Raw genomic sequence first — 27,416 nt, 5'->3', positions numbered from 1 at the left:
TCTAATCTTTTATTTCTTTCCTTGTGCTGGCTTTGGCTTTGTTTTTCTTATCCTAGCTCCTTTAGGTGTAAGGTTGAGTTGTTTATTTTAGATTGTCTTGCTTCTTGAGATAATTCCTATATTGCTATATACTTTCCTCTTAAGCCTGCTTTTGTTGCATCTCAAAGGTTTTGGACCATTGTTTTCATTTTCATTTGTTTCTATGTATTTTAAAATTTCTTCTTGAAAAAAAAAATAAAATTTCTTCTTGGATTTTCTGGTTGATCCATTCATTGTTTAGTAGCATGTTGTTTCATCTCCATGTATTTATGTGCTCTCCATATGTTTTTCATAGGGTTGACTTCTAGTTTCATAGCATTGTCATGAGAAAAAGTTCATGGTAAGGTTTAAATCTTTTCATATGTATTGATGTCCTGTTTTGTGACCTAATATATGATCTATTCTGGAAAATGTTCCAAGTGAAATTGAAAAGAATGTGTATTTTGCCATTTTAGGATGGAATCTTCTGAATATATCTGGTAAGTCCACTTGGTACAATGTGTCATTCAAAGCCATTGTTTCTTTGTTAATTTTCTGTTTAGTTCCTCTGCCCATTGATGTAAATAGGATGTTAAAGTCCTCTACTGTTATTGTTTTATTATCAATTAGTCCTTTTATATTTGTTATTGTTTTATATATTTGTGTGCTCCCATATTGGGTGCAAAAATGTTTACAATTGTTACATCTTCTTGTTGGATTGTCATCTTTATGATTATATATTGCCCTTATTTGTGTACTGTTAAAGTCTTTGTTTTAAATCTACTTTGTCTAATGTAAGTATTGACATTTTGGCTTTCCTTTGATATCCATGTGCATAAAAAATTTTTCTCTGTCCCCTCGTTTTCAGTCTGCAGGTGCCTTTAGGTCTAAAATGAGTTTTGTGTAAGCAGCAAATAGATGGGTCTTTTTAAAACTCCATTCTGACATGTTATATCTTTTGATTGGAGCATTTAGTCCATTTACATTCAAAGTAATTATTGATAGGTATGTATTTAGTGCCATTTTATTACTTGTTTTGTCCTTGTTTCTGGAGATTTTCTCTGATCTTCTCTTGTCTTTGTCACTTTTGACCTCTGCTTTGTACTCAGTGAGTCCCCTTTAATATTTCCTGCACATCAGGTTTAGTAGCCCCGAATTATGTTAGTTCCTATTTTTCCAGGAAATTCTTTTTTAAAAAGTTTTTTAAATTCCAGTTAGTTACCATATACATAATATTTGTTTTAGGTATAAAAAATAGTGATTCAGTGCTTCCATACAGCACCAGGTGCTCATCAGAACACGTGCACTCTTTAACCCTTATCACCTGTTTAACCCATGTCCCTATCCACTTCCACTTTGGTAACGATTAGTTTGTTCTCTATAGTTAAGGGTTTGTTTTTTTTAGGTTGCCTCTCTCTTTCTTTTTTCCCTTTTGCTCAGTTGTTTTATTTCTTAAATTCCAAATCACATGGTATTTATTTTTCTGTGCATATCTAATTTTGGTTAGCATATGCCTCTCTAGTTACATCCATGCAATTGGCAATGGCAACATTTCATTTTTTTAAAAAAGAGTTGACCAATATTCATTCACATATATATATGGAATATATATATTTATAGGATATATATGGAATATATATACATGGATTTATATTCTTTGTTTTCCTTCTTCTTCCTCTCAAATGTAGGGTTAGATTTTATGGCCTGGGTAAGGTATATATATGCCTGGTATCCTTCAGTTCCAGAGGGTTAGATTTAGGGTTAACTTTAGAGTGAGGGGTTAGGAATAGTGTTAGGGTCTAGCATTAGGGTTAAGCTGTTAGTGTTTATATTAATGAAAGCAGATACTTGAATGACAGTTTATACACAGTCTCAATGTGTTAAAACACAAGGCCCTTCCCTTATGCTACTATGCATCCATTTACAAACACACCTATATTAATGAAAGAGGTTATGTAAACAAGAGATTATATACAGTGTAGTTTCTGTGAGGTAAGGACAGGGATCTTCCCATATGCTTCTAACATATGTTTATAAATACTTATATTTTAATGAAAGAAGTTGTTACCTGAAACATGCAAAACACACAATTTAGTTTCATTCAGATAAGAATAGGTGTATTCACCCATGCTTCTACATATACATTTTAAAACACATATAGATCAATAAAGAAGTTATTACTTAAATGATGCATAGTTTCAATGAGTTAAGCATATTCCCATATTCCTCTGTCAGTATGTGTAGAAACTTTTAATGAAAGAAGATGATACTTGAAAGACAGATTATACATAGTGTGGTTTCAGAGTGTTAAATATGTGGATATTCCTATACACTTCTACACATACATTTACAAACACCTGCATTTTATTCAAAAAAAGACTATTAGTTGAAGGATGCATTACACACATGGTAGTTACAATGAGTTAAGTATAGAGCTATTCTCATATCTTTCTACACATAACTTTACATACACTTATATCTTAATGCAATTAGATGTTACTTGACAGAAGGTTTATACACAGTGTGTTTTCCATGTGTTAAACATGGAGCTATTCCAAAAAGTTTCTTTTAAAAAAATTTAAATTGAAGTTAGTTAACATTCAGCGTAATATTAGTTTCAGGTGTACAATACAGTGACTCTATACTTACATACAACTTGGGTGTTCATCACGATAAGTGCGCTCCTTAATCCCCATCACAAGTTTAACCTATCCTCCCACCCACCTGCCCCCTGGGAACCATCAATTTTTTCTCTATAGTTAAGAGTCTGTTTCTTGCTTTGCCTCTCTCTTTTTTTCCCCTTATTATTATTTCTTGTTTTTTTTTAAATTCACATATGAATGAAATCATATATTTGTCTTTCTATGGCTGAATTATTTCACATTTCACAATATGCTCTAGCTCCATCCCCATCATTGCAAATGGTAAGATTTCATTTTTTTAAAGATTTTATTTATTTATTCATGAGAGACACACAGAGAGAAGCAGAGACACAGGCAGAGGGAGAAGCAGGCTTCATGCAGAAAGCCTGATGTGGGACTTCAGGAACTCCAGGATCACACCCTGAGCTGAAGGCAGACGCTTAACCGCTGAGCCACCCAGGTGTCCTGCAAGATTTCATTCTTTACTATGATTATATATATATATATATATATATATATATATATATATATATATATTACTTCTTCTTTATCCATTCAGCAGTTGATGAACATTTGGGCTTTTTCCATAACTTGGCTATTGTTGACAATGCTGCTATAAGCATCAGGGTACATATACCACATTTGACCTGTATTTTTGTATCCTGTGGGTAAATACCTAGTATTGCAAGTGCTTGATCATAGAATATTTTTATTTTTGACTTTTTTAAGGAACCTCTATACTGTTTTGCAAAGTGGCTGCACCAGTTTGCATTCCCACTAACAGTGCAACAGGGTTGCAGAACAGGGTTCCCCTTTCCCTGCATCCTGGCTAACACCTATTGTTCCCTGTGTTGTTAATTTTAGCCATCCTGACAGGTGTTAGGTGATATCTCATTGTAGTTTTTATTTGTATTTCCCTAATGATAAGTGATGTTGAGCATGTTTTCATGTTTGTTGGCCATCTGTATGTCTTCTTTGCAAAAATGTCTGTTCATGTGTTCTGGCCATTTTTTAAAGCTGGATTTCTTGTGTTTTGGGTGTTGAGTTTTATAAGTTCTTTGCAAGTGTCAGATACCAGTCCTTTATCAGATATGTTATTTGCAAATATCTTTTCCCATTGCATAGGTTGCCTTTTAGGTTTATTATTTCCTTTACTGTGCATAAGACTCATTTTTGATGAATCCTAACACTTTATTTATGATTTTGTTTCCCTTGCCTTAAGTAAGACGTTTTTATGGTTGATGTCAAAGTAGTTACTTCCTGTGTTCTTCTTGAGGATTTTTTTTTCTTCTTGAGGATTTTGAGTCTCACATTTATGTCTTTCATCCATTTTGAATTTATTTTTTTGTGTGTGGTGCAATAAAGTGGTTCAGTTTTATTCTTTTGCATGGTGCTATCCAATTATTATTTGGGAAACTCTTTTTCCCTCTTATTCTGGATATAGCCTTTCTGGATAGAGTATTCTTGGTTGCATATTTTTCCCATTCAGCACTTTAAATATATCATTCCACTCCTTTCTGGTTTGCCACACTTCTGTTGAGAAATCCCTGGTTATTCTTATGGGTTTTCCCATGTATGTTAAGAACTTCTCTTATCTTGCTGTTTTTAAGGTTTTTTATTTATCACTATATTTTTCAAATGTATTTACAATATATCTTTGTGTTGGCCTTCTTTTGTTGATTTTGATGGGAGTTCTCTGTGCCTGCTGGATCTGAATGTCTGTTTCTTTTTCCAGATTAGGGAAGTCTTCAGCTATTGTCTTCAAATAAATTTTCTGCCCTCCTTTCTCCCCGTGCTTCTTATGGGACCCCTATAATAATTTCTATTATGTTTAACAGAGTCACTGAGTTCCACACGTCTATTCTCATGTTGTTGCATAATTCTTCCTCTCTTTTGTTCAGCTTCATTACTTTCCATTATTTTGTCTTGTAGGTCACTAATTCATTCCTCTGCTTCTTCCATCCTGCTGTTCATTGCATCAAGCATGTTTTTAATATCATTTATTGCACTCTTCATCTCTGATTGATTCTTTTTTAACTCTTTTGTCTCTGTGGTAAGTGCCTGACTGATTATTTGTACACATTTCTCAAGCCCAGTGTATATCCTTATGATTATTCCTTTAAATCCTCCATCAGTCATTTTACTTGTATCTGTTTCACTTAGATCTCTGGGTTTGGCCTTATCTTTTTCTTTCTTTTGGGATAAATTCCTCCATGTGTGAATTATATCAATGTCTCTGCCTTTTTCTCTGTGTTAGAAAAGTCAGTTATGTCTCCTGATTCTGGAAGTAATGGTCCTATGAAGAGGTCATGTAGTGTAAGGGCCTGGTACTTCAGAGAGTGCATCTGGTGTGTCATGCATGCACACTGCTCTTGTATTTCATCTGCCTATCCTTCACGCCAGCCATCTGTAGAGATTCTCCTTGCCTGCTGTGAGTAGTGTTTGGTTCTTGCCTTGAATGTGGTAAGTTTTAACTAGTTGTGCTTGGTCTGCTTGTAAAATGAGATCTGTCACTACCTTTATTGGAACCAAGGCCCTGAAGCACTCTCTGGTCAGAAGATGTGGTGTAGGCAGGTGTTTGTGCTGTTTTTTGGGGGGAAGGACTAAGGCAAGTGTGACTGTAAAGGGCATTGCCACCAGTTTGTGTGGATGTGGATCTTTGTATATGCAAGTTAGGCAGTGTGCCCTGTGCTGCTTTCTGCAGGTGGCTTTGTGTTTTTGATGAGGAGTGAGTGAAGGAAATGGTACCTGCCACCTCCATTGCTCCTAGAGAGGTATTTCTGTGAATGCTGCCTCTCAGGGACATTGAGAAGAGCAAATAATATCCTCACTATGTGCCCTCAGTGCTCTTGATATCACTGTTTCCATGCTGTCTGCCCTCAGGTGTTTTGCCCTGCCTTCTCTCTAGAAGAGCAGTGCCCTTTGTGCTATATCTCAGCCAAGCCTTCTGGCCTTTAAAACTCTAGGCTCAAAGCCCTTTTGGATGTAAGAACTCAGGAAATTCATCCCCTCTCATTATCCAAGCCAATGGCTTTGGATAAACGTTTCCTTGTGTATTCCCCTGTGTGACGTTCTTTTAACCCTTCTATGTGACTATGGCTCCTTTCCCTCTGCAACACCAGGAATCCATTTCTCCCCTAAGCCACATCTCCACACTTTATACCTTCTTTGATATGGCTTCGCCTTTCCCTTTAGTTGTGTAGTTTGTTTTGTATGTCTTCAGGTCTATTTCTGGGACATTTAGGATGATTTGATAGTTGCTTGTGTTCAAAGGGCTAGGTGAGCCTAGGGTCTTCCTGCTCCACCACCACCGTTCTCTACCTCAAATATATACAATTTTAATTCTCAACTATAGTTCATCAAAGTTGGTGGGGAAAAGAATTAATCAAGACAAAAAGCCTAATGGGGGTGGCAGTGAGATTGGAACTGAGAGAACCTTAATAATAGCTAATATTTGTTGAGTGTTTCCTATATGCCAGATATTATTCTAAGCATTTCACACTATTATATCCCTAGATAAGGAAACTCAGGCAGAAAATGGTGAAGTAACATTCTGCTAATGATGGCAGACTAGGATGTCAAATCCAGACAGTGTAGCTTTACAGTATATGTTCTTGGCCATCATGTCTACATACTCAGTTAAAAGGAAAATACCTACTTGAAGGATGAAATAACATAAATTTGGAAACAAATAACTGAGGGCATAAAAGAATGTTAAAAATCAATGATCCATTTTGAGTAAAGGTTATTGGGTGATGCCGTTATTAAAAACTAGAACTTGAAAGTTATATTTAATAGAAATTTCTGTATCTGCATATCCTGCTTTGTATAATTGTAAGCTCAGTGGAGATGAACAGCTGCACTGTATGCTAGAGGTGGTACCCAAATAAACACAAACTTCATGGTTCTCTGCTGAGAGAGTGTCTACCAAATACAGGATATTATTCTCTAGGATCTGTTGCAATGAACCCTAATCTTTGGAATTCAATGAAGCAGGCATTTCTGCAGTTACTTCAGTTCCAAGGAGCCTGTGGAATACCACGAATAGAGAAATGTATGCCTTGGTTGCATACCAAGGTTTGATTCCCACTTACTGTATTGATCATTGGAAAACTCTATTTCTGTAATGGACACCTCTGTCCATTAAACTCCTCAAAACAGAAATCTGAATGTTATCAGTGTATCCTCAATCATCAATATACTTCCTTTTCTTCACGTCCACTTCCAATATACTAGTCAGGTTTTCATCATTTTTTGCCTGGATCCCTGTAGTCGCTTCTTAAGTGGTCTTTCTTCCCTCCACTCTTACATTTGAATGCTTCTACCACCAATCACTGTACTCAATATTCCCTAGCTATGCTAAATTTGTCAGTTATTAAAAGAAGGCAAGTTTATTTCCATATCACATCTTTTGTACTCTGCCTAGCAAAGAACACTCTTTCCTCAATCTTTGGCATACCTGGCTCCTTCTCATGTTGATTAAATTATTCAATGTATGACCCTTGTTTAAATCTTGATTTGAACATTAAAAAACATTTATTAGTTAGTTGGGGAAATGTGATATTAATAAATATTATATTGAAGTGGTAGTGTTAAGATGGTCGAGAAGTAAGCAGACATGGGACTTTCCTTGTCCCTTGAACACAACTGTATTGAGGTCAGATAACATGGAACACCAAGGAAATCTATCTGAGGATTTGAATAAGTATTTCCACAGTTGGACAAAGAAAACATGGCAGGTGTGTGATGTGTGTAAAGGAATTGGGGGAGAAATGGTGCTGTGCTGTGCAGGGCAGGGAACCCTTTCCATGGGGAAAGAAAAGGGAGAGAGGGGTTGAGAGAGTGCAGCATTCAGTTCTCACAAGAAGAAAACCTCTTGGACTATAGACTGGGGAGCTAGGGAACTGTCTGGGGCAGGTTTTTTGCAAACAGTGATTGTAGATCAAACTCTGAACTTTTGGAAGTACTGGACTTTTCCCAGAGGGGAGCTGTAGCATGTGCTTCTGGAGAGAAGCTGGGCTGTGCCCCAGAAGCACATCCAAAGTGGTGTAAGGATCTCAGGGGTTGCACTGGGAGAAATCATTTCCCCTTTCTGGAGTACTTTTGAAAGAGGGTGTATTGACTCTCCAAGGACAAAAGACCATGCAGGCACCAGCTAATGGCCTTTCACTGGCAAGTGTCTAAAGCACTGCAGTGGTGGATAAACAGCCACTTCTTTTCATGTTTCCACGGCATAGAATCCAGCGCAGGCAGGGGAATGTTTTTCTGGGGCAATGGGCACTAGTCAGAACACAGCAATCCTCTAATCCAGAGGAGGGAGCAGACCCAAGCATATCTGGCTCCTTTAAGATCTGGAGTTTTGAATCCAAACCTGGAGCCACAGATAAAACACAGATTTGGAGTTTTGAATCCCACCCTCACAAGAGTTAAATATAGATGATGGCTCCAGGCATGCTTGATGGCCTTAGCTTTTCTGTGAGGGCTTCCTGAACAGCTTTGGGTGTGAGATCTACTGTCCAGGGACCAGAGAGTGGGGGCGGGGGGTTCGCCATCTTACCCTTGTTACCAACCCAGTGTGGGACATCAGCAGCACTTGGTGGAGGTGGAAGCTGCTTATATCAAAACACACCACCCTGTGCTTTAGAAGTGCTTTTCTTTTACTGGGACAGGATTGACTGATCCAGCACAATGGATTTCCCCTCAAAAGAGCAGCAAAGGCAGCACTCTGCATCCACCAACTCTACTGAACATACATTGCCTCACAGCCTCCTCTCCAGTTGTGGTGGAAATAGGACCAGACTCTATTTTCTCTCTTCTTGTTTCCTTTCTTCCTTTTCTCCTTTGGAATCAGGCTTATAGGTGTTTGTTGGTTTTTTTTTTTTGTTTTGTTTTTGTTTTTTGTTTTTTTACATTTCTCTCTCTCTCTCACTTTTTTTTTTGATCAGACTTCTTTTTTTTTCTTTTTCTTTTCTGTATTTCTTTTCATTCTTTTCCTTTTGAATCAGCTTATAGGATTTTTGATTGTCTAGGCTTTTTTTTCGTCCCCTTTCCTTTTCCCTTTTCTCCTATTTGTGGAGCAGTCTTTTCCTTTTTTCTCTTTTTTTCTTCCCTTCTTTTCATTTTTTTTAAACAATCAAATCAAAGCACACCTAGATAAAGGCCCAAACACTCCCACAAATAAGCAAGGAGGAACTCTGTATAGGACATACTAGTGGGAAAGAGCAGCCAAAACACAACAGCAGAGCGCACACAGCATACACGAGAAACACATCTTGAAGTGCCAGGACCTGGACAGTGTATGACCCCTTCTTAATATAGCATTACTCTGAGGTGCAAGAAAAATAACAAGCTTTTACATCGTGCAAAAGATAGAAACTTAGCCAAGATGACAAAACAGGAATTCTACCCAAAAGAAAGGTCAAGAAAATATCCCAGCAAAGGACATGCTCAGAGCAGATATGAGCAATATATCTGAAAAGAATTTAGACTGACAGCTATGGGATCCCTACGTAAACATGAAAAAGGCCTAGAAGACATCAGAGAAATGCTTTCTGCAGGGATAAAGATTAAAACTAGCCAGGATGATACAAAAAAAATGCTACAACTGAGATGCAAAACATACTCCATATAATCAGCACAAGGAATGAAGAAGCAGAGGAAAGGATAGATGATATAGAAGATAAAACAGTTGAAAATAATGAAGCTGAAGAGAAGGGGGAAAGAAAAGAATTAGATCAGGAAGGTAGAATTATGGAATTCAGTGATTCCATAAAGCAAAAAAAAAAAATCTGTATCATAGGAGTCCCAGAAGAAGAGCAGGAAAAGGGGGCAGAAGACTTATTTGAACAAATTATAATTGAGAACTACCCTAATCTGGGGAAAGAAATGGGCATTCATGTCCAAGGTGCACAGAAAACTCCCCTCAAAATCAAGAAAAACAAGTCAGTACCATGACATATTAGAGTAAAACTTGCAAAATACAAAGATACAGAGAAAAGAGAATTCTAAAAGAAGTTTGGGATAAAAAGTGATTAACCTACAAGGGTAGACTTGTAAGGCTGGCAACAGACTTATCCACAGAGACCTAGCGAGCCAGAAAGCACTGTCATGATATATTCAATATGCTAACTGGGAAAAATCTGCAGCCAAGAACATCCATCAAGGCTGTCATTCAGAATAGAAAGAAAGATAAAGAGTTTCCAAGACAAACATATACTAAAGGAGTTCATGAACACTAAACCAACCCTGTGAGAAATATTAAAGGGGATCTTTTGAATGGAAAGTGAGACTAAAAGCAACAAAAACTAAAAAAGGAACAGAGATAATCTACAGAAACAGCAACTTGACAAGTAATACAATGACACTAAATTCTTATCTTTCAGTAATTACTCTGAATATAAATAGACTAAATGCTACAATCAAAAGACATGGGGTAACAGAATGGATTAAAAAACAAGATTCATCAATATGCTGGCTTACAAGAGAACTATTTTAGAGCCAAAGACACCTCCAGATTGAAAGTGAGGGGATGGAGAAGCATGTATCATGCTAGTGGACATCAAAAGAAAGTTGGAGTAGCTATCCTTATATCAGACAAACTATATTTTATTTATTTATTTTAATAATAAATTTATTTTTTATTGGTGTTCAATTTGCCAACATACAGAATAACACCCAGTGCTCATCTCAAGTGCCCACCTCAGTGCCCGCCACCCAGTCACCCCCACCCCCCGCCCTCCTCCCCTTCCACCACCCCTAGTTCATTTCCTAGAGTTAAGAGTCTTCCATGTTCTGTCTCCCTTTCTGATATTTCCCACTTATTTTTTCTCATTTCCCCTTTATTCCCTTTCACTATTATTTATATTCCCCAAATGAATGAGACCATATAATGACAAACTATATTTTAAACCAAAGACTGTAATAACAGATGAGGAAGGATACTATAACATAATGAAGAGGTCTACCCAACAAGAAGATCTAACAATTGTAAATATTTATGTCTCTAACTTGGGAGCAGCCAATATATAAAACAATTAATAGTAAACTTAAAGAAACTCATTTATAATAATACAATAGTAGGGTACTTTAACAACTCGCTCACAGCAATGGACAGATCATCTAAGCAGAAGATCAACAAGGAAACAAGGACTTTGAAAGACATACTGAACCAGATGGACATAACAGATATATTCAGAGCATTTCATCCTAAAGCAGCAGAATACACATTCTTTTTGAGTGTACATGGAGCATTCTTCAGAATAGATCACATACTGGTTCACAAATCAGGACTCGACCAATACCAAAAGACTGAGATTATAACATGCATATTTTTAGGCCACAATGCTTTATTTTTTTAAAATTTTTATTTATTTATGATAGTCACACACACACACACACACACACACAGAGGCAGAGACACAGGCAGAGGGAGAAGCAGGCTCCATGCACCGGGAGCCCGACGTGGGATTCGATCCCGGGTCTCCAGGATCGCGCCCTGGGCCAAAGGCAGGCGCCAAACCACTGCACCACCCAGGGATCCCGGCCACAATGCTTTAAAATTTGAACCCAATCACAAGAAAAAATTTGGAAAGACCACAAATACATGGAGGTTAAATAACATTCTACTAATGAATAAATAGGTAAACCAGGAAAATTAAAGAATTAAACAATATATAGAAGTAAATGAAAATGAAAACATGACAGTTCAAAACCTTTGGGATGCAGCAAAGCCTATCCTAAGAGGGAAGTATATAGGAATATAGGACATTCTCAAGAAACAAGAAAAGTCTCAAATATACAACCTAATCTTACATCTAAAGGATCTGGAAAAAGAACAGCAAATTAAGCCTAAATCCAGCAGAAGAAGGGAAATAATAAAGATTAGAAGATAAATCAATGATATAGAAATAAAAACCCCCAGTAGAACAGATCAACAAAACTAGGAGCTGGTTCTTTAAAAGAATTAGAAAAACTGATAAAGCCCTAGCCAGACTTATCAAAAACAAAAGATAAAGGATCCAAATAAATAAAATCATGAGTGAAAGAGGAGAGACCACAACCAACACTGAAGAAATACAATTATAAGAGAGTATTATGAGCAAATACATGCTAATCAATTAGGCAATCTGGAAGAAATTGATAAATTCCTAGAAACATATAAATGATCAAAACTGAAACAGGAAGAAATAGAAAACCTGAGCAGACCCATAATCAACAAATAAATAGAATCAGTACTAAAAAAATTTCCCAATAAACAAGAGTCCAGCCTGGATGGTTTCCAGGGGAATGCTATCAAACATTTAAGGAAGATTTAACACTTATTTTTCTGAAACTCTTCCAATAAATATAATGGGAGGAAAACTTCCAAAATCTTTCTGTGAGACCAGCATTACCTTGATCCCACAACTGGACAAAGACCCCACTAAAAGACGAATTACAGACCAATATCCCTGATGAACATGGATGCCAAAATTCTCACCAAGATACTAGCTAATCCAAGAGTACATTAAAAGGATTATTCTCCACGACCAAGTGGGATTTATTCCGTGGCTTTAGAGGTGGTTCAACAATTGAGAATCAACCATCCTGATGCACCACATTAATAAAGGAAAGGATAAGAACCACATGATCATATCAATAGATGCAGAAAAAGCATTTGAAAAATATAGCATTCTTACTTGATAAATCCTGAACAAAGTAGTTATATAGAGAACATACCTCAACATAAAGACCATTTATGAGAGACCCACTCTAATATCATCCTCAAAGGAGAAAACCTGACAACGTTTCCCTTAAGGTCGGGAATATGACAGGGATGTCTATTCTCACCACTGTTGTTCAACATAGTACTGGAAGTCATAGTCTCACCAATCAGACACCAAAAACAAATAGAAGGAAACCAAATCAGCAAAGAAGTCTAATTTTAACTCTTTTCAGACAACATGATATTCTTTAGAAAACTCAAAACACTCCACCAAAAAAAAAATGCTGGAACTGATACAGGAATTTAGCAAAGTCACAGGATTTAAATTTGATACACAGAAGTTGTTGCATTTCTATACATTAACAATGAGGCATCAGGAAGAGAAATCAAGGAATTGAACCCATTTACAATTGCGCCAGAAATAATGAGATATCTAGAAATAAACCTAACCAAAGAGGTAAAAAAAATCTGTGTTCTGATAACTATAGATCATTTATGAAAGAAATTGAGGAGGACACAAAGAAATGGAAAAATATTCCATGTACATGGATTGGAAAAACAAATAATGTTAAAATGTCTATATTATCCAGGGTAATCCACACATTCTATGCAATCCCTATAAAAATAACACCAGCATTTTTCACAGAGCTTGAATAAATAATTTTAAAATGTGTGTGGAACCAGAAAAGACCCCAAATAGCCAAAGGAATGTTGAAAAAGAACCAAAGCTGGAGGCATCACATTTTTAGACTTCAAGTTGTATTACAAAGCTATAATCATCAAGTCAGTAGGGTTCTGACACAAAAACAGACACATAGATCCATGGAACAGAATAGAGAACCCAGAAATGGACCCTTAACTCTATGGACAACAAAACTTCAACAAAGCAGGAAAGACTATCCAATGGAATAAAGACATTCTCTTTAACAAACGGTGTTGGGAAAATTGTACAACAACATGCAGAGGAGTGGAACTGGACTACTTCATTACAACATACTTAAAAATAAATTCAAAATGAATGAAAGACCTAATTCTGAGATAGGAATCCATCAAGACCCTAGAGGAGAACATAGGCAGCAACCTCTTTGACCTTGGCCACAGCAAGTTCTTGTTAGACACGTCTCCAGAGGTAAGGGGGGAAAAAAAGCAAACATGAACTATTGGGACTTCACCAGGATAAAAAGTTTTTGCACACCAAAGGAAACAATCAACACAACTAAAATGCAACCTAGGGAATAGGAGAAGATATTTTCAAACGACTTATGATATAAAGGGCTGGTATCCGAAATATATAAAGAACTTATGAAATGGAACACCCAAAAAACAAAAATCCAATCAAGAAATGGAAGAAGAGTTACGCCTGGGTGGCTCAGTGGTTGAGCATCTGCCTTTGGCTCAGGGTGTGATCCCCAAGTACTGGGATCAAGTCCCACATCGGGCTTCCTGCATGGAGCCTGCTTCTCTGCCTCTCTCTCTCTCTCTCTCTCTCTCTCTCTCTCTCTCTCTGTGTCTATCATGAATAAATAAATAAAATCTTTAAAAAAATGGAAGAAGACATGAACAGACATTTCTCCAATGAGACATATAATAGAATGGCTAATAGAAACATGAAAAGATGCTCAAGACTTGGTGTTAAATGCATCTGATAAATTATTGAACACTATATCTGAAATTAATGATGTACTGTATATTTGCTTATTGAATTTTAATTAAAAATAAAATAAAAAATAAAAAGTAAAGATGCTCAATGTCGCTGATCATCAGGGAAATACATATCAAAACTACAATAAGGTAATACCTCACACCAGTCAGAATGGCTAAAATTAACAACTCAAGAAACAACAGATGTCAATAATGATGTAGAGAAAGAGGAACCCTTTTACAATGTTGTTGGGAAAGCAAACTGATGCAGCCAGTCTGCAAAATAGTATGGAGGTTCCTCAAAATGTTAAAAACAGATATATCCTATGACCCAGCAATTGTACTACTTGTTACTTATCAAAAACATACAAAAATAGTGATTTGAAGGGGCACATGCACCCCAATGTTCATACCAGCAATGCCCACAATAGCCAAAATATGGAAAGAGCCCAGACATCCATTGACAGATGAATGGATAAAGAAGAGGTAATATAAATATATATACAACGGAATATTACTCAGCCATCAGAAAGAACATAATCTTGCCATTTGCAACAATCTGGATTGAACTAGATTGTATTATGGTAAGCAAAATATGTAAGTTAGAGAAAGACAAATACCATATGATTTCACTCATGTGGAATTTAGGAAACAAAACAAATCAACATAAGAGAAGGGAAGGAAAAATAAATAAGGTAAAAACAGAGAGGTAAGCCATAAGAGACTTTTAACTATAGGGAACAAATCTGGGGTTACTGAAGGGGAAGTGAGTGGATGGATGGGATAATTGGGAGCAGAGAATTAAGTAGGGCACTTGATGTTATGAGTATTGGGTATTATATACAACTGATGAATCACTAAATTATACCACTGAAACTAATAATATAGTACATGTTAACTAATTTGAACCTAAAAAAGGAAAAGAAATATGATATTGATATTAAGGAAAACCAATATCAAGGAATTTTTATGTAATAGTAATCTTAAACCTTTTTATAAAATTCTTTATGACTAAGATGATATGATGTCTGGAATTTGTTCTGAAATAATACTGTGGAGAGTGGGGGAATCAGTAAGGATGTGAAGAAACAAAGTTGGCTATATACTGATATAATTATGAATGTTGGGTGAAGGATACATGAGAGCCTAGTAAACTATTCTACTTTTATAAGTTGAAAATTTAAGTTTAATTACTTAATATATATTTATACATGCATACACACACACACACGTATTTGTGTGTAAGCGGAATCAGCCTGCACTCTACATGAAGGAGAAGCAAATAAAATATCAATAAGAAAAGTGTCACAGGAATGTTGTGACAATGCAGCCTGGAAGTTGGTTACCTGTTCAGAGCTTCAGGGCACAGCATCTATGATTCTGGTTTCTTCTACACAAATCCTAACACAACAAATATAATGCAGTGCATGTTAACAAGAAAGGAAGGCCCCTTATCCATGGTGTCCAAGCCTCAATTCTGAGCTGAATGATTGGGGAAGAAGGAGTCTCCAAAGCAGAGGGTAAAAACTAATGACTGACAATCTACATCTGGCCCATACAAAGGTTTCTTTGAGTCCCTAGTGCTATAATAATTTTTTAATTATATGCCAACATTCAAAATCTAGGACATCTCACATAAATTTTTTTTTATAAATTAATTTTTATTGGTGTTCAATTTACCAACATACAGAATAACACCCAGTGCTCATCCCGTCAAGTGTCCCCCTCCGTGCCCGTCACCCATTCACCCCCACCCCCCGCCCTCCTCCCCTTCCACCACCCCTAGTTCATTTCCCAGAGTTAGAAGTCTTTATGTTCTGTGTCCCTTTCTGATATCTCCCACACATTTCTTCTCCCCTCCCTTATATTCCCCTTCACTATACATAAAATTTTTATTTTTCTTTTATTTGTATATTTATTATTGGAGTTTGATTTGCCAACATATAGTATAACACCCAGTGTTTATCCCATCGTGCGCCCCTCAGTGCCTGTCACCCAGAAAAAAAAAATCTTGAATTTTTTTGGTTTTCTTCAAAATTTCCGAAATTTGGTAATAATTAGTTGAATTTGAATGACAGTTCTCTTTCAGAGGGCACAGTGCCCTTCAGTTGGCAGAATCTCCATCAGGTTCGCTTTACTTAACTTTTTTTTTTTAATATGCACATTTTCCCCTAGTGAACAAAGGTGTGTTACAGGTTGGTGGATTGTGTTTAGCTCCAAAATCCTGCTTTAATTTCACTTAATTTAAATTGCCTTTGTGCTTTTCCATACTCGGTAAAACCTGTGGGCCTCTGGTAACAAGGGAGGGAGTGATGTCTTAGTATATGTCTTAAATGCTTAATCTTAGTATAAATGTTATAACTTCCTGATTAGAAAGACCCATGAGTGTTAAATGGGGATAATTCTTATTCAAAAGATACAAGACTTAGTGTTTTCCTAGGCTGGTTTTTAAAAAGCTACACTTGAGTAGGAACAAGACATAAGGGTAATCCATTAACGAAGCTTGTGTCCATGAGTATAAATGAATCAGTCTTTGTTTCAAGATTTTCCTCTCTTCCTATCTCTCACAGTCTCTCTCTCTCTCTCTCTCTCTCTCTCTCTCTCTCTCTCGGTGTGTGTGTGTGTGTGTTGGTGATGAGGTGGAAGTGTGCAGACCTGTATGGATTCTGCGGTGGGCTTTCAGGTGGGAGCTTTTGGTGTACACTTTGCTGCATCCTGCAAAATCACATTGGTGAATCCGTCTTCTCTTCAACTCAAGAGACTCTTCTCCCTGCATTTGGGTCATTGCTGATGGTCTGAGCAAAGAAAGAGAGGACCAAAAAATGATTTTACCATGGAAGCTAAATAAATGGACTTAAATACAGTGGATCACTTCATATATGCATTTAATTTATGCCAATTTAAGAGTAGGCCTTCAAGAAAAGAAATAATTGAAATAGTTCAAGCAATTCCCTCAAGTAGGCCATTCTCAGTAACTGCAGGTTCCAGGAGGTGGTAATGTTTCCTTGGGTGATTTCTGTTCTCAGTGTGAGCATTTCACTCTAACAAGACTCATTTTTGTGTTTATATAAATGTATTTTTTCATATTACATGGTTGTTAAAATGTATGACAACTATCTTATTAGTCTTAACATTGGAAGATAAGGGTGCTATAAACTTACAGAGAGAAACAGTATGCAACTGTACTTTATGGGAAATTTATAGATTTTTCAAGAGCAAAATTGGTGGTCTAGACAATTGGTACATAACTCTGCTATAACATGCATGTCCATGCACATGTGTTCATTCAAACTCATGCCTTTGCCAGGAAGGCAATTTACCTATATTTTGTTATCCTTAAATGTTTACTATTGTATCTGAGACTTTGTTCCACTTTTACCAGACACACACACACACACACACACACACACACACACACACACACACATATATATATAGACAGATCCGAAGTAAAGACAAAAGTACTCCCTCTTGCTGCAGTCCCTGAATACCCTGTAAAGCGGAAGATCCACTCTCAATTGTACTCTCCTCACTGTCACTTGGGATATCCAGTGAAGACATGGAGGTGGGGTCAACTTTCACTAAAAGCAAAGAAAAAGAGCAGTGTGGGCTGCAAATATATGTACCTCTGCAATCATTCTCAGGATTCCCAGTTTGGCACACAATAAGAAGTAGCAGCAAGATAGAGAAATAGATAAAAAGCAAAGATGAAAGAAGTGCATTTGTATGGAAGGAAGAAAAGAACATTTACAATTTTTAACATAGCTAAAATTCCTTTGAGAGAAAGATAATAAGGAGCATTATTATGCTCCTGGAATGAGCTCACTGGAAAGAGCTTCTCTAGGATAATGAATTAAATAGGATAGGGTTTGGGTATGATTTAACTCTATCTCCAACCCCCAAAACAAGGGTCTCCCAAAAAGTCAGACTCAATGTGTATTTGTTGAGCTGAACTTTCTGAATAGTTTGCTGGCTGTCTGAAGATCAATGCCTAGGTTCACCTCAGAGATGGAAACTTCTCCTTTGGCTTTTGTGTCCCTAAATGGAAATGAGCCAATGAGATGAAATGCATACCTAGTAGCTAGTAGGTACTTGATACATGTTGACATCCTTCCCTTCAACCTATGTTGGGAGAAGCCCTCAAATATTTATTATCAACAACTGATGCTTCAGATCCCTAACAAAACTCAGTTTTTGAGTTTGACCCAATGGGCACCAGTCTTCTAGATCTAGTTAAAGCTTAAAATTTTCTATATAGAAGAAACTTAAAGGAATATTTGGCTAGTACATTTGTCTCCATACACTGATTGTGTATCACTCACTAAAAAGTTTTAAGCATGCATCTCAATATGTATGTGTGTCTCTGTATGTGTGCATGTATGCTACAAATGTACTAGCATACTAAAATTTTGTGTACATTATGAAAAATAAAAGGAACATGCAAAGGGTGAGAAAACAGAAATAGAAATGTTGACACTTTCTTCTTGTGCTATTGTTTTGTGTACATTTCTTACTCCCCCACCTCCCAACCAAGGTGTAAACATACCATTTTAGAGACTATTGGGCTAAAATGGTTTTAGTTTAAAATTACATTGAAATGTTTAAAATTTATTTTGTTTATTTAGAGTGCTCTAGTTGACTGATGGATATTATGATAGCAATTCAAAGCCCTATCAAATCATTGCTTGATTCTATCACTGCCTTGATATCAGCAAATTCTCAGGGAATTTTATTTTCCCATTTCCTTTTTTGTTTGTCTTTCTCTTCCCATATGACAACTGATACCGAAATTTTAATTAACCCTTTCAGGGGAATCTCAAAAACAAGACTGCTATAAACACACTTATTACCACAATTAACCACTAGCAGATTGGTATTTTTATTCAGAAAAACACTACAGAGTCTCAGTTTTTCAGTCTCCTACATTTGGTGATGGAATGATTACAATGTATTGAATTTCAAAGACAACTATTAAAATTATTTTTCTATACTGAGCTAAGATCTGATTTTTAGTCATTTCCACCTACATATCTCCTTTTTGGTCTTTTTAATTCATGCTAAATATTTATCAGCTCCTTGTTTGACGTGTGTTTGAAATGTCTCACTATCCTGATTTTCTCTTCTGATTATACTCCAACTTCCCAATGTCTTTCCTAAGGCACAACATCCAAAACTGATTGCAATTCTTTTTTTTTAATTAATTAATTTATTTATTTACGATAGTCATACAGAGAGAGAGAGAGAGAGAGGCAGAGACACAGGCAGAGGGAGAAGCAGGCTCCATGCACCAGGAGCCTGACGTGGAATTCGATCCCGGGATTCCAGGATCGCGCCCTGGGCCAAAGGCAGGCGCCAAACCGCTGCGCCACCCAGGGATCCACTGATTGCAATTCTATAGCTTTGGTGAAGCTAAATATTTTGAACCACTTCAGAGGCGATATAATTTTCTTTGATCATTTTCAATTACAAACTAAAATAGATACATCTCCATGATAGGAAGTGGGTGGCTGGGAGATAGTGGTGAAAAGGGGACTTAATTTATTCTTTTCTGAATTTTGAACTTATTTCTAAGATTAAATAATAAGGAAGATTACAGTATTTGAACTCTTTCCTGTACAGATTTTCAAGTTTGTTCATCAAATTATTTGTTGCAAGACAACTATTAACTACCACTGTGTTAAGTTCTCTGAAGATGCACAAAGGGAAAAAAGATAGTTTTGTCCTTGAGGAATTTACAATTTAGTTGGGAAGAATGCCCATACACTTGTAACACAGGCAAATAAAAAAGTAAAATGGAAAGTTATAGATGCGAAATTGAAGGGAGCACAGGGAAGATGGCAATATTTCAAAGAACACTATTTTACCTGTAGGGAAGAGAAAAGATATGGTACTGGGAGAGGGAGTTGCTAAGGCTGGCTACATATGTAGAGCTAGAAATATTCTCAAGTTTTCCACAAAAGCATTCCTAATGGCATAGACAAACACATTTTCCTAGAAAGTCCCAGGGTGTGTACCTTAATAAGCTTAAAACTATTTTTGGAATTTGTGTTTTATCTTAAAAGTCTATTCAAATTGTACATTTTCCCTAATAAAATCATATTTTTAAAATATAAAATATTTTAAATTACTTATTATGAAACAACATACAGGTTCCAGGAAGATCCATAGTATTTCACTCGAAAATATGTACACCCTAATTTGAGAAGCATGGACTAAACAAAAGAGCATCATTGTACATTCTTAAACACTGAAGAGACATGATAAAAGCAGTATTTATAAATAGTTACTCTTGAAGCTGTGTGCAAGAATAGAGGGAGTGAAAAGAGATAGGAGATAGGATAATCCCAAAAGAGAATAAATGGAGGAAGGTAATATCCAGGAAAGAGGCAAACTGATGCTTACCTGATCCAGCATTTTTGCCATCTCCTCCAGTGAGTGGGACTGTAATGGCTGCAGGGCCCCCATCTGCAGGCAAAGTAGTAAACACCATGGGCAGTGACTGTATCACCACTGGGATGGTCTTCAGGCTACCTGATTTATTTGGCAGCCTCACTGAGGGGATAGTATGGATCACATGTAAGATATGCTGGCCACCAGTGCTCTGAGAGGAGGCCAGGATAGAGCCTGGAGTCAAAACAGTAGGGGTATTTGCTGATATGCCTGTGTCAGATGTTGAAGTGGACACTACGAGTGTCTGGAGAGCAGGCTGTGGCTTGGGAGGATGTACTGGAGCTTGCAGCATGCTGGCAGGCTGGAGAGGAGCCTTGGGCTTGTGAAAAGAGAGGTCAACTGGTTCCACCTCGGGCAGATTGAAATCATTAGCCAGAAGTTCTTCTGGGGGCTCAATCTTGATGTTAGCAATGAGTGCTGGGTTCTCCATAGGACTGGCATCCGGGAATGGTGGAGATGTCATCTTCTCTCTTTTTGCTGACTTTGGAGGATTTCTGATATGAATAGAGCCAGTGACCTTAAATAAGTAAATAAATGAAAGGTGGAAAATAATCAATACCCTGAAGAAGAGACATGTGAACAATGAAAGCAAGAATCTGTATTTTCTTCTTATGAACAGAATATATAGGGAGTTGAGAGAAATGAGGCAGGCGTATGAGGAAAAAAGAAGGGAAACTTTACTTAACACTAGTACCAGGCACTGTATCAGGCAATTGATACAAATTATTTCATTTAATCTTTATAATAATCCTGCAAGATTACTTAAAGTCAATATTTTTTTAATATAAATGTATTATGCTAAGCTCTGTGAGGGCAAATGTAAGTGTCTACTCATGAAGTGCATACTAACATGCACTTACCTCTCTGTCTAAACAAGAGAGAGGGTTTCAGTGAGGAAGAGCTATGGATCTTAGAGAGTTGATGGGAATTCTCAGGCAGAGAAGGGATAAGAGATATTCCTGTCTGCAGAGATATAACAACAGACAATATGCTTAGAGAATACTGATACAGTATTGTCAGTTGTACTATATGCAAAGCCGAAATATCCAACTTTTACATTAAAAAGTATGAATTAAATGATCAATTTAGAGGTAATATATGTTTTTAAAAACCCACAAAACACAAAACCCATTGTTTGCATATCATACATCTGTAGTGCTTCTTATCACTAGCCTGAGACTTGGGGACTGAGGCTAACCACTGCAAAGAAGTTCATGCTACCTGCTGCAAAATGACTAATAAACCATCCTTTTTATGTCTGAAAAAAAAAACCCCACAAAACTGCAACCTAATTAAAAATTTCATAAAAAATCCATTAATATAAAGGTCTATGATACCGTGATCTGTGTATGTCATTGCCAAACAACACACTGGACCTTGAAAATGGTCTTAGAAATAGCGGTGTTACTTTAGCCAGTTGACAAAACAAGATCTCATTCTCTATCATGATTAGATTTGAGTTAGAGGAGTTTTAAATTATGAGAAATGAGAATTTAGTTTTGAATTATAAGAAATTAGTTTTGAATTATGAGAAATGTTCAGTAATGCACCTCTGACACAGAATAAAACTATCCTTTATTTTTGCATATTTGGAATATGATAGAAAGTTGAGTTTGAAGAAAGGCTATGTGATAAAATATAATTGTTTCAAAGAGGGGAATGACATGTGCAGAGCAATTTTGGAGAATTAACTAGCTCCTCAATGAAAGCAGAATAAGACTGCATTCAAAGGGACCATAAAGAAAGAGGGAAGATATTGGTGACACATTTATGAGATCATTGGAAAAATTTGACTAGATATTGGATGATGTTAAATAATTATTGTTAATGTTTGTAGATTTGGTATAGGTTGTTGGAAGATAGCGGTGGAGTAGGGAGACCCTAGGCTCTCCTTGTACTATTGGATACAACTAGATAATTATCAAATCATCCTAAATACACAAGGAATTGACCTGAAGATTATCAGAACAAACTCCACAACTGAAGGTAGAGAAGAGGCCACATCAAAGAAGGTAGGAAGGGTGGAGATGTGGTTTGGGAGAGAAACAGATTGTGGTTGCTGAAGTGGGGAGGGAGCAACAGTCATGGAGGAGGGTGAGAGACAGACGAACTCACAGGGAGTGCACAGATAGCAATTGTCTTGGAAAGTGAGAGGAACTGAATTTTATGACTTCTGTCAGCCAATGGAACTTAAAGTCTGTGGTTTTAAAGGTCAGTGGGCTTGGCTGGGATAGAGTCTGGATGGCATTGTACTGCTCTTGGGAAGAAGGCAGGAAAATAACTCGTGGAAATAGAGCATGGAAACAGTGATTGTTTTTTTCTTCTCATGCACAGAATATATAGGGAGTTGAGAGAAGTAAGGGAAGAGTATGAAGAAAAGAGGGAAACTTTACTGAACACTAGGAAGGATATTTGCTCATTTTGAAGTGCATCCCACAAAGGCAGTGTTCATGGAAGAGACCCTCTGGTAACAAAGGGAACTGGCTGGACCCATTTCCCACACCTACTCTTCAGCATAAGCACAGGGCCACCTACAAGAACAAGCCCAGCACAAATGCTCACTGCTTAACTTGTCTAAACCAAGGCCCCATGCTCCAGAAAATGTCCCCTCTCAGTCTTTCCTGCTTCAGTCCCAGCACTGTAGGCCCCCTTCCCTAGAAGACAGGCACAAATTCTTGCTCATACCATGTACCCCAACTCAGGAGATTCGCAGAGCCTAGGATCCAGGCATGGTGATGACAACTCTCATTTCACAAGCAGACCAGAATACACTTAGTTAAAATGCCACATTCATCCCAGAGGCCAAATATTTTCCCACAACAGGCAAAGAGAGCCTCTGAAACTATTGGCCTGAAGGATAAAGCAGCCGAGATAAAACAGCAATGCACATGCAAAACACATCAGAGACACGTCAAGATGTGCCAGGCCTTGGGGAACAGAAGACTACACAGCATGGCACTACAAGTGACTGTCTGGAAGTAGGCAACACAAAAGCAGTAAAAATGAATACTTCTGTAAAAAAGAAGTCAAGGAACTCACAAAAGAATGGATGCAAAATGTGACAAAATTTACCTCAAAGATGATGAAACGAGTAAAGAATGAGTTTAAATTTAAATAACCAACAGCTTTATACAAACTGCTATATGCAGAAATGGTTATATACAAACTTAATGGTACCCATACACTGAAGAAACTAATAAATATGCAAAGAGCAGAGAGAAAGAAATCCAAATACACCACTAAAGAAATCCAGCAAAACATGGAAGAGAGAAAAGAAAGGATCAGAGAAAAACTTCAGAAATAACCACATAATAAATAATAAAATGACAACAAACACATATCTATTAATGATTTTGAATATAAATGGATTAAATGCCCCAGTAAAAAAAATAAGGTGACAGAATGGAAAAATAAACAAGACCCATTTATATGCTGCCTACCAGCATAGACTCAATTTAGATTTAAAGACAACTGCATATTGAAAGTGAGGGGACTAAGGAATATCTATCATGCAAATGGATGTCAAAAGAAAGCTGTAGTAGCAATATTTATGTTGGATAAAGTAGACATTAATACAAACACTTGAACAAAAGACAAAAAAGGATACTACATAATAATAAAGAGGAAAGTCCAACAAGAACATAAAACAATTGTAAATATTAATTCACCCAATATGGGAGCACCCATATACATAAAAAAATTAATAACAAACATAAGGGAGCTAATTGATAATAATACAATAATGGTAGGGGACTTTAACACCCCTCTTATAACAATGGACAGATCATCTGAACAGAAGATCAACAAGAAACAATGGTTTTGAATGACAAACTGGAATAGAAGGACTTAACAGATATATTCAGAACATGCCATTCCAAAACAGTAGAATAGACATTATTTTCAAGTGCACAAGGAACATTATCCAGAAGAGGTCACAAAACAAACCTCAAGAAATCCAAGAATATCAAAGAAATACCATGCAATCATTTCTGATCACAATGCTATGAAACTACAAGAAAAACTATGGAAAGAGCATAAATATATGGAGATCAAGTAACATGCCACTAAACAATGAATGGGTCAACCAGGAAATCAAAGAAGAAATAAAATGTATGTAAAAATGAAAACACAATTGTCCAAACTCTTTGGGATGCAGCAAATCATTTCTATGAGGGAAATTTATAGCAATATAGGCCTACGTCAAAAAACAAGAAAACTCTCAAGTCAATACCTAACCTTACACATTAAGAATCTAGAAAAAAGAAAACAAACAAAGCCTGAAACCAGAACAAATAAGGAAATAGTAAAGATTAGAGCAGAAATGAAAGACATAGAAAACAAACAGAACAGGTCAATGAAACCAGGTGATTATTTGAAAAAAATCAATATAATTGAACCTCTAGCCAGACATATCAAGCAAAAAGAGAAAAGTCAAATAAAATCACAAATGATAGAGGAGAAATAATGAACAACACCACATAAATACAAATCATTATAAGAGAATATTATGAAAAACTATGTACCAACAAATTGGAAAAACTGGAAGAAATGGATAAATTCCTAGAAACATAAAAATGACCAATACTGAAAGAGGAAGAAACAGAAAATTTGAACGGAGCAATATCCAGAAAAGAAGTTGAATTGATATTCAAAAAACTCCCAACAAACAAAAGTCCAGGAACAGAGGGCTCACAGAGGAATTCCTCCAAACAGTTAAAGAGTTAATAAGAAAGCTACTAGGGGAAGAGTTAAGATGGCAGAGTAGTAGGAGGACCCTATGCTTGCCTGGTCCCTTGAACACAGCTAGATAAATATCAAATCCTTTTGAACACTAGGAAAATGATCTCAGGACTGAGAACAAGTTGCACAACTAGAGGGAGAAAAGAGGCTACATCATGGAAGGTAGGAGATACAGAGATATGATTTGAAGGAGAAAATATTTGCCAGTGCTGCAGAGGGGATGGAACCTTGATCAGAAAGAGAGAGAGAGAGAAAGAGAGAGAGAACAGAGCACAGGGCACTGTACAAGAAAAACACTTCCCCAAAACCACTTATAGGGAAAAGAAGAGGGGCTGATTATTGCAAGATTTTTAAGCAGTGGAGCTCAAACTAAAGTTTTAAAAGTCTGCAACATCACAGGGTGGAGCCTGGCAGGTGTAGAGGTGCTTCTGTGGAGAAGGAAGGCAGAGGCCTAGGAACAGACAGCATGGTCTGAGGATCCTCTGCATCATACTGGGAGAGACAGTTCCCATGCTTGGAATGCATTTGGTAAAGGTGGCTCTGCTTCTCCAGGGACAAAAGAGCCTATGGGTGCCACTGAGATGCTCCATTCATTAACATAGGAGCAGAGACACCTGCTGAGGGCAGCTAACCTGGATTCCAGCTTTTTGCTGCACTTTACCATAAACTCCAAGCCCCTGTGGTTCCTGTGATTGCCCTTATGGGACAAAGCAGCACTAGCCATAGTGTGGTGAAACCATTCCCCAGAGGACCAAGATGGGTCCCTGCTGTACCAGGTCCCTAAAATTTGGAGTTTTAAAACCCAGCCAATGTTCCTGAAATAAAACACAGAAGCACTGCATGGCCAGGAGGGCAGACAGATCAGACACAGACAGGGTAGAGGCAGGGAATTGAAGGGTCCCTGAGACACACAAGTGCAGATGGTTTGCTTTTCAGTGAGGGCTTCCTGAATAGGTAGGCATGAACTCCCATGTCTGGGAACAAGAGAGCTGGCTGATGTGGTTTTCCCCCTGCCCATTACCAGTGACAGACTTAAGTGTGCATTATAGCACCTACCATGGAGATTTGAGCTACTTAGACCAAGTCCTGTCCCCTTTCCCAGCTTCCTTCAGGTGCTGCTGAACTAGGACAAGTATGCCTGAGATCCAGAATAACAACGGTCCCTCCTGCAGAATACCACCACAAACCTCCTACATGCACCAAGTCTACTGACCATAGAGTGCTGCAAAGCTTTACCTCTCAGAGAAATGGGATCTAGATTCTTTTAACAATTAAAGCAGAGCACACCTCGTTAGAACTCACTACACACTGGACAAAGGTCAAAACACTCTCCACTGCAGGTAAGGAGAAACTCTGCAGAGGACTGACCTGAGGGAAAGAATAGCCAAAACAAAACAGCAGAGCACATTCAGTGTACACCAGAAACACTCCTTAAAGTGCCAGGCCCTAGACAGTATAGGACTTTTCTTAGTATATCCATTACTCTCAATAGCAGGAAACATAACAGGCTTTCACAACACACAGAAGACAGAGACCTAGACAAGATGCCAAGATGGAGGAATTCACCCCAAAAGAAAACTAGATTAGTTCTGGCCACTGATCTAATACAAACAGATATAATTAATATGCCTGAACCAGAATTTAAAGCAATAATCAGAAAGATACTAGCTGGACTTGAGAAGAGCATAGAAACACCAGGGAGTTCCTTATTACAGAGACAAAAGACTAAAAACTAGTCAGGCCAAAATAAAAAATGCTATAGCTGAGATCCAAAATGAACTGTATGTAATGATCACAAGGATGGAAGAAGCAGAGAAAGGAAGAAGTGATAAAGAGGATAAAATTATGGAAACAAATGAAGCCAAAAAGAAGAGGGAGGAAAATATTGGATCACAGAAGTAGATGAATGGTACTCAGTGCCTCCATTAAACATAACATTCCTAACAGAGGAATGTCAGAAGGAGAGGGAAAATGGAGCAGAAGGTTTCTTTGAACAAATTGTAGCTGAAAACTTCCCTAATCTGGGAAGGAAGCAGGTATCCAAATCCAGCAGACAAAGAGAATTCCCATTAAAATCAATGAAAACAGGTGAATAGAAAGACATATTGTAGTAAAATTTGCAAACTACAGATATAAGGAGCATTTTTTGAGGGCACGTAATGTGATGAGCACTGAGTGTTATACACAACTGATGAATTACTGAAAACTACATCTGAAACTAA

General features: G+C 37.2%; 1 protein-coding gene across 1 annotated transcript in view; it reads right to left on the bottom strand.

Moving 5' to 3' along the window:
• Positions 1-25,918, bottom strand: part of KLF8 (KLF transcription factor 8) — a 42,130-nt gene extending 16,212 nt beyond the window's left edge. The window contains exons 1-4 of the mRNA XM_055338029.1: positions 25,856-25,918; positions 20,407-20,971; positions 17,462-17,585; positions 16,660-16,799 (exon numbers count right to left, since the gene is read on the bottom strand). Of these exons, the coding sequence (XP_055194004.1) occupies positions 16,660-16,799; positions 17,462-17,585; positions 20,407-20,971; positions 25,856-25,918 (892 nt within the window). The remainder of the gene's footprint in view (positions 1-16,659; positions 16,800-17,461; positions 17,586-20,406; positions 20,972-25,855) is intronic.
• Between the last annotated feature and the right edge of the window lie 1,498 nt (positions 25,919-27,416).

Source organism: Nyctereutes procyonoides, unplaced genomic scaffold (genome assembly GCF_905146905.1).
Source record: "Nyctereutes procyonoides isolate TBG_1078 unplaced genomic scaffold, NYPRO_anot_genome, whole genome shotgun sequence".
In the NCBI taxonomy this organism is placed as follows: Eukaryota; Metazoa; Chordata; class Mammalia; order Carnivora; family Canidae; genus Nyctereutes; species Nyctereutes procyonoides.
Note: the sequence above shows the minus strand (reverse complement) of the source record. Positions and strands in the feature narration are given on the sequence as shown.